At 42.8% G+C, this 7,459-nt stretch overlaps 1 protein-coding gene across 1 annotated transcript; it reads left to right on the forward strand.

Moving 5' to 3' along the window:
- The first annotated feature begins 361 nt into the window (after positions 1–361).
- On the forward strand, positions 362–6,737 carry PSTK (phosphoseryl-tRNA kinase). The gene is made up of 6 exons (XM_056850475.1): positions 362–583; positions 1,794–2,085; positions 4,046–4,244; positions 4,978–5,053; positions 5,763–5,856; positions 6,533–6,737. The coding sequence occupies exons 1-6, from the start codon at positions 362–364 to the stop codon at positions 6,727–6,729; spliced, it is 1,080 nt and encodes a 359-aa protein (XP_056706453.1). The 3' UTR covers positions 6,730–6,737.
- The last annotated feature ends 722 nt before the right edge of the window (positions 6,738–7,459 follow it).

The following is a 7,459-nucleotide window of genomic DNA, read 5'->3' on the forward strand; positions in this document are numbered from 1 at the left end:
CGTGCACATGTAACCCTGCCAATATGGTGGGCTTTAGGACCCGGGGGGGGAGGCTCACTGAGCACGAGCAGTTAGGTAGGTTACTAACTGCAACTGCCACACCCCTCAGTCAGTTGGGCTGGCTAGGAAGAGGGACCACGGTTCCACGCCCCACCCCCAGACTCAGCCGAACAATAAGGAGACAGCCTATAGGTGCTAACCAATCAATCAGAGCTAGCCACGCCCATTTCCTCCCCACAGTTACCCGGAACAGAACGCGCGAGCGTCTTACCGGCGTGTTTTCCTTACTGAGCATGCGCGCTTCCCCCCTCCCCCGCCAACCTTGGTAACGGAAGCGGATGCTGCACGAAAGTCGCGGCTGATGACGCAAGTGTCGGACAAGGCCTCGGTGCGGCCCATGGGGTTGTGTGTGTTTTGTGGCCTGCCCGCGGCGGGCAAAACCACTCTGGCGCGGGCGCTGAGCGAGTCTTTGAAGCAGCAGAAAGGCTGGCGCTGCGTTCACCTCACCTACGACGACCTCACGCCTCCGGAAGCGTTCAGCCAATCGGAAACGAGCTCAGGACAAGAGGGGCAGCCATCCTCGGTGAGTCGCTTTCTTCGGTCTCTCATTGGCCAGTGCATCTTGCCATTCTGATTGGGCGGTGAAACTCCCGTGCCTAATAGCGGGCACTTTCAATGAAAATTGATTTGCCTCCAAACCTGCTGTGGATATTCTCTATCTCGCAGCGAAGCACGGATTTTAAATCCAATATTATTTTCCTTTTAGAGTTTATCCTAAATATCATGAATTATATATGATGGAGTAGAAAAGGGCAAGAGTCCAGCAGCACCTTAAAGACTAACAAAAATATTTTCTGGCTCACGAAAGCTCATACCCTGCCAGAAAATATTTTTGTTAGTCTTTAAGGTGCTGCTGGACTCTTGCTCTTTTCTACTACTGCAGACAGACTAACACGGCTACCCACTGTGAATTATGTATGATGGAGGCATGCTGATTATGATTTGCTAAAAGTGAAAGCATTTTAAAAGAAAAGACAGGCGTGAATATTTTAAAGCGCATGGTTAAAAGGTAAATTGCATGCAGAGATTCCTTTTCTATATCCCACTGCCTTCACCAGCTGCTCTGCACATTGGGAGGCAAAGCTGAGTACCACTGTGCTTGTTCTCATTGGGCTGGCACAAGAAGCAGCAGCTACATTCTGTCTGTGCTTCTCACCAGCCACACTGCCACTACTGACAAGAAGGGGGGGGAGGCAAACTATACATAAATGTCCTGCTGTCAAGATCCTAAATAAATATTGGTCTATCTCTGCTGGCTATGATCCTGGCATAATGTTATATATTGTGGTGGCATAGTGGTAAGTCTAGTCAGAGTTTCAGTTGGTAGAACAGTTGTTGGGAAAGAAACTTTGTCATCAGTGAAAACAACAAAGAATCTTGTGGCACCTCAAAGACTGACACGTTGTGTCACAGAGTTCTGAGGACTAGAACCACCAAAATGGTCGGGGGCTCTTGTTACTGCTGTTGCAGCGAACCTCTGAAGGCATGTGATACAGCATACTTTGTTGAGTGTAGTTTTTTTAAATAGCAAAATGGCTTGTTTTGTAATCAGGGCTATACTCTGCGGATGGAGAAAAGTATAAAACTGCATGATATTTAGTGTCAATCGCAAGTGTAATAAAATGTCAAGCGCATGACTGTTGTCTGCCTTGCACTGAAGAAAATATCAAAACCTGTTTTGTTGATGATTTCTAGTATCTGGTAATTTAGAAATGAATAATTTTACTTTACAGGCATCCTGCTGGAAATTGTACCGACATGAATTATTGCTGTGCCTTGAACACTTCCTGCAGGCTCTTATTAAAGGATGCCATTATTTGCCTCCTCCAAAAGGAACTGAAGTAACCTGGAAAAACTTTGTTTGCTGTTTGAAAGAGCAAGGCTTAATATCTCTGGGAGCAGAAGGCACAGCATCTTGTCAATGTTTAATCAGTATTACCACTCTCAGACCAACATATTTTATTTTAGATGATAACTTTTATTATCGAAGTATGAGATATGAAGTGTACCAATTAGCTCGCAAATGTAAGTTTGGCGTACCATATTTACTTGAAAGGAAGGTGACTTTTTAAATTTGGGGGGGCTTTCTAAAAAGGGGGGCATCTTCCATTCAGGTATACAGATCCTCTGAGTGTTAGGGATGATTCACTGCATGTGCAGGGAGAGCTGTGGAGAAAGCCCACCAAATCTCACAAGCAAAGAGGAGTGGCAGTGAAAGTGAGTCTGCATCTGGCAAATATTGCCTTTTCAAGCTCCTTTACTTTGCAAGGGGAAAGCGGAGCCTTGCTGGCTAGAAAGTAGAAAGTACAGCTCCTTGCCTGGCAAATGGTAAGAAGTGGTTGGAGCTGTGGGGATGGGTGTGCTCCTCTCTGACCCATGTTTCTGGTACTCCACACCACCTTTTGCTTCTTCCCCCTGAGTTGGCTGTGTGTGTGTGTAAAGTGCCGTCAAGTCGCAGCCGACTTATGGCGACCCCTTTTTTGGGGTTTTCATGGCAAGAGACTAACAGAGGTGGTTTGCCAGTGCCTTCCTCTGCACAGCAACCCTGGTATTCCTTGGTGGTCTCCCATCCAAATACTAACCAGGGCTGACCCTGCTTAGCTTCTGAGATCTGACGAGATCAGGCTAGCCTGGGCCATCCAGGTCAGGGCCTGAGTTGGCTAGTAGTTCTATTTTTCCCCCCACCCCAGGAGAGACTCAAAAAGCCATTTGGTTTTCAGCAGTGTAGCACAACATTAGCCATAGCTGTTATGCGTTTGTGGACACTTTAGATAGGAAAAGTAAAGCAGTGCTGGATTGGAGAGATAATTTTTTCTTGGAAAAGTGTGACTTTCTAGCCTATGGAAATCATTGTGTATGTGTGTAAGGGGGGGTGTTAACTATTCATTCCTAAGGAAAGTTATACCCTTCCAAATCCATTGATTTTAATTAATTTAGGTGTAATTCTGTTTAGGATTGCATTGCCTGTTGGTCAGTTTATCGGAACTTTTGCCTGGGAGGTTTGTGTTTTTAAAAAGCAGCCTTTTAAATTTGAAACAACATGATCAACTTGTGAACAGTTACAACACAAAGGTTCAAAAATTGATAAGTCGATTTCTTCTATAGTCTATATTGTTTACCATTACCATCTAACAAAAAAAATGGTTTATGCTGCTACCTTTTTTAAAAGAAGGATTGTTTTAAATTCAGGGTCATCTCCTTTTATGTTTAACCTTCTCTTTTTTTAAGAGGCGTCATCTTATATTCAGGGTCATCTTCCTTTTGAGTCAAGGCGGTATTTAGCTAGAAGCCATCCTATCCATGACTTGAGATGCCATGGCTAAAAGAGGTTCCTGTCCTTGGTTATCAGGGCAGAACTCTTTGGATGGATCTCACTTCTTGACCCTTCGCAGCTCCTTTGTGCCACAAAGACTGATAATGTGCTGCATGGAACACCTGTACCATGGTGAAATCAGTGGGCATGCCCCTCTGTCTTGTCTGGGTCCACTGAAAAGCCCCTTCCTTCCAGTTTCCAAGTGCTTTTAATTAGGCCATTAGGGGAGGGCAGATAGTAGCCAGCCATGTACCCAGCTACAGTTGGGAGTCTTGTTCCCCAACAAATACTTGTATGGAATTGAAATTGTCACTTGTTACTTATCCTTGTATCCTTGGGAGCCATTTTAGAGTGAAGAGTGGGATCAAAATATAATACTGTAGCCCTTTACAGATGTTGGCGTCCACCCTTGAGCCTTTAAATAACGATTGCTCACATTATAGTAATTAAATCTGGCTGATAGTAAGTTATTTAATATTGACTGATGATAGCAATGCTGATGTTCCTGCATAGACCAAACTCTGAAATATTTAGCCATTTATATTGCTTTCTCTCTGATGATGTAAATTGCTTCTGGTTTGTGTGATGTTCTTGTATCACAGTTTTCAGAAAATGATTACCGGTAGATAAAATGACTGTGTCTTATGTGAAAATGTTTTGGAATTCTTGTAGATTCACTGGGCTTCTGTCAGTTGTTTTTAGACTGTCAGGTTGAGGTCTGTCTACAGAGAAATTGTCAGAGAACTCAGCCATTACCTGAGGAAACCATATGTGCAATGGCGCAGAAGCTGGAAGTCCCAAATTCAGAGAAATACACATGGGAGCAGAACAGCCTCATTTTGAAGAGTACAGAATATACTTTGGAGGACAAGTATGTAGCCATATTGGAGCAGCTCTTTGTAAGTAATAAATGGGAGATTGCAGGAGGTCCTATGAGTGTTGTAGAGTTCAAACAGAAGTCCAGATTTGTATAGCACTTCTAGGGTGTGTTGTTGTTGAATGGGTATATATACTTGGGAAACTTTCCAGGTGTGCAAAGAAATCATTTTGTAAATTAACCAAAAGTAACTCAATGAGTACTGAACATGCTGCAGGACGATAAGAGTGTTGACAGCAGCTGAGCGTCAGTACAGGAAAGTGGGAGGAGGAAGAAGTGTCCTTATTAAGCCCCTGGAAGCTTATTGGGAGGGTCTGTGGGGAAATCTAGGTGCCGGGGTATTTCCAAAATGTACCTCCTTCCCATGATTCCTTTTGGGGGCCCAGTTTGTATAACTCTGTTTAATCAATACAGTGTTAAATAAGATTACAGCCCCTTGTTAGAAGAGAAAATTGAGGAGTGTACAGCAGTTTTTTTTGCTTTCAAGCTGTGGTTGAACTACAGTTTGAACATTACAGTAGTTTTAGTTCCAAGTCTGGCATTCAGTTCTCTGTGCCACAGTCGGTCTGTTTTTGTGGTTTCCCAATGGTGAAATCACGATCCTGTCGATCTTAACAAGGCTCTTGCTGATCTCTTCACTGAACTAGATGTTCTGTCCTTAGCCAAGTGTTTCTAGTACAGGTGCACTTTCAGGCTAACCATTTTTTTAAATTTTGTTTATATTCAGTCTCCAGTTGTTCAGTTTGTTGTCTACTACTTTGGAAAATCCCGTGAAACTGTTGGAAGAAAATACAAAACTCAAGGTAATGTGGAGTCACTGTAAAACTGATAAATTTTAACATTCTTGCAACATGTAGGAGGCCAGGGGTGCAATTTGAAGATGGCCATTGGGTATCCGGCACTTGTGAAAATACAATAGGCTAGTCAAGCCCTCTGCACGTTTTACTTGGAAATGTCCCATTATAGTCAGTGGGATTAACTTCCAAGTAAATGTGCATTGGATTGCAGTAGAGTTGCACACCCGGTGTTACAGATCCAGTGACAAAATATTTTGTTCATTGGAATACAAGGCTCCTTTCAACTACTCTGGTTTTATCCAGAAAGGACACAGACCTCGTATTGTTGTAAAATGAGAATTATAGTCCAAAGAACCATCCTCACCCTTGGGACCCATTGTTGAAAATGAGTGGCAAAACAGTGGCTGTTCATCTCACTGCATTCTTCCATGGTGAGATTTTTAAAGTTTACTCGGGTGCTATATTTTGGCATAGTTCAAGAGTGCTGTGGTCTGATTTCTTGGCTTTCTTACAAGAAATTAGGAACTGCAAAGATGGCAGTGGATAGCTCAACTGCTTCTTTGTAACGTCACACAGGTCTCTGTGCAGTTTTGTTCTTAAAACTGCAAAAACAAAACCCTTGTGCCACTGACACTTGTTTGGGGAGATAGCAAAACTCTGAATTTCCTCTTTTTGTGGGGGCTGGCAGACACATAGCTCTTTTCCTCTTGACTAGGAAGCTGATCGAGCTCTTTGTGCAGCCAGTTTTCTTCATCAAGCTGACCAGGCTGTCAGGCGAATTGTCTCTCAAACAATGAAGAACGCAAAAGGTATGCCCAGCAAGGCCTTATTTCTATTTGCTAGAGGAAGATTAACTGCTGCTTTGCAGACTTAAATTTTAAATATGTACTGCTCCTGAGTAGCATGGCTAAAGCATGCCTTACAGAGTTCGGTGTGTAGTTCAGTGGTATAGAGCATCTACTTTGCATGCAGAAGGTCCTAACTTCAATACCTCAGGAGCTTCAGTGAAAAAATCACTCCATCTGAGTCCTCAAATAGGCGGCTGCCAGTCAAAGAAGACAAGACTGTCCAATGGTCTGCTTTTACTGCTGGGAAGCAGTCATATGGCTCAGTCTCAGGGTGTGGTTGGAAGACAAATGATAATAGCGATCTTGCTGAAGCTAAACATGATCTGGGATTGCTTGGCAGGAGGGAGAGACCCTGGGAAACTCATGTATGCACATTGGGTTCCCCAATGCAAGAAAAGTGGGTTGTAAATGTAATGCTGGCAGATTCTTGTGGCACAATTGGAAGACTATAGCAAACAACTGACATTTCCATTAAAGATTTTGCATGTCTGACCCTACTCCCCATAAGGTGAGCCACTGTTCAATTTTAAAATATGGGCTACATCTGTCATATTTTGGGATAGCAGCATGTTTGTTTTTAAAAAAATCAGAAGTGTGATACAAGACTGAACAGTAGTGTTATGTTTTGTTTCGCTAGATAGTAAGCTTACCCCAAGTGAGATGAAGAGCTTGGCACAGGAACTCAATAAGCTGAAAGTGGAATTCTTGGAAGATTTAAAACACCAGCATAATGAGAAGAAACAGTGTTATTCAGCAAGCGCACTTGCTATAAACACATCTTTATTCCACCAACAGGCAGATGATATTGCTAAGAAATACTTATTAAGCCGGTAGCAGTGTGTGTGTGTGTGTTCCTGCCATTCGCAGGGAGTACAAAACACAAGTGATAAGCATTGTGACAAGAACTTTCATGCGATAATTCAAGTTTCCACATGGTGAGTGTGAGATTTATTTGCTCTAATTTGAGGAATAAGCTATTAGCTGCATAAAAAATAATATAAGTGTGATCTATCACATTCCTTGCCTGGTTGAAATATTTGGTGTTTCAACAAAAGAAGTAAGCTTCTTCCCTATTTGAATGACCAGGAAAAGGACATTTTGGGAAAAGAAAGTCTATCTGGACAGAGCTCATCTGCGTTGTGTCCATGAAAGAATTTATGGAAGACTTCTTCATTCAAAACCTTGTGCCTTAAATGTTTCTGAAGCCAAGATATTTTTCTCACTCACATAGATAAACCATGTGAAGCTTTTCTGATGCATCCAATTCAGCTCATTTGGTGAGAATTTGCCATTGAGCCTCTCTGTCTTAGTTAACAGGCAGTGGTACTGCTTAGACCCAAAGCCTTGCTTCTGTGGCTGCCTCAGCCTTTTCCACTGCAGGCCCCTCCCCTGCTGCTTCCACTTATAGAACAGTGAGCCAAAAAAACACCTTGTTCCAGTGAAACCCGGGGAAGCTAAATTGCTGGATTTTAAAAGGGCAATAAAGTCAAAGATCACAAGGTTAATTGTAGGATTACTGTATGCCAGTGCGTGATATGGCCTTCTTTGTACTGGTTTATATATA

Source organism: Euleptes europaea, chromosome 5 (assembly GCF_029931775.1).
Source record: "Euleptes europaea isolate rEulEur1 chromosome 5, rEulEur1.hap1, whole genome shotgun sequence".
NCBI classification, from domain to species: Eukaryota; Metazoa; Chordata; class Lepidosauria; order Squamata; family Sphaerodactylidae; genus Euleptes; species Euleptes europaea.

Coding starts and splice junctions, on each gene's coding strand:
- PSTK (XM_056850475.1), top strand. CDS start 362: ATGACGCAAGTGTCGGACAAGGCCTCGGTGCGGCCCATGGGGTTGTGT. Junction 584..1,793: donor AAGAGGGGCAGCCATCCTCG/GTGAGTCGCTTT, acceptor TTTACTTTACAG/GCATCCTGCTGGAAATTGTA. Junction 4,245..4,977: donor GAATATACTTTGGAGGACAA/GTATGTAGCCAT, acceptor GTTTATATTCAG/TCTCCAGTTGTTCAGTTTGT.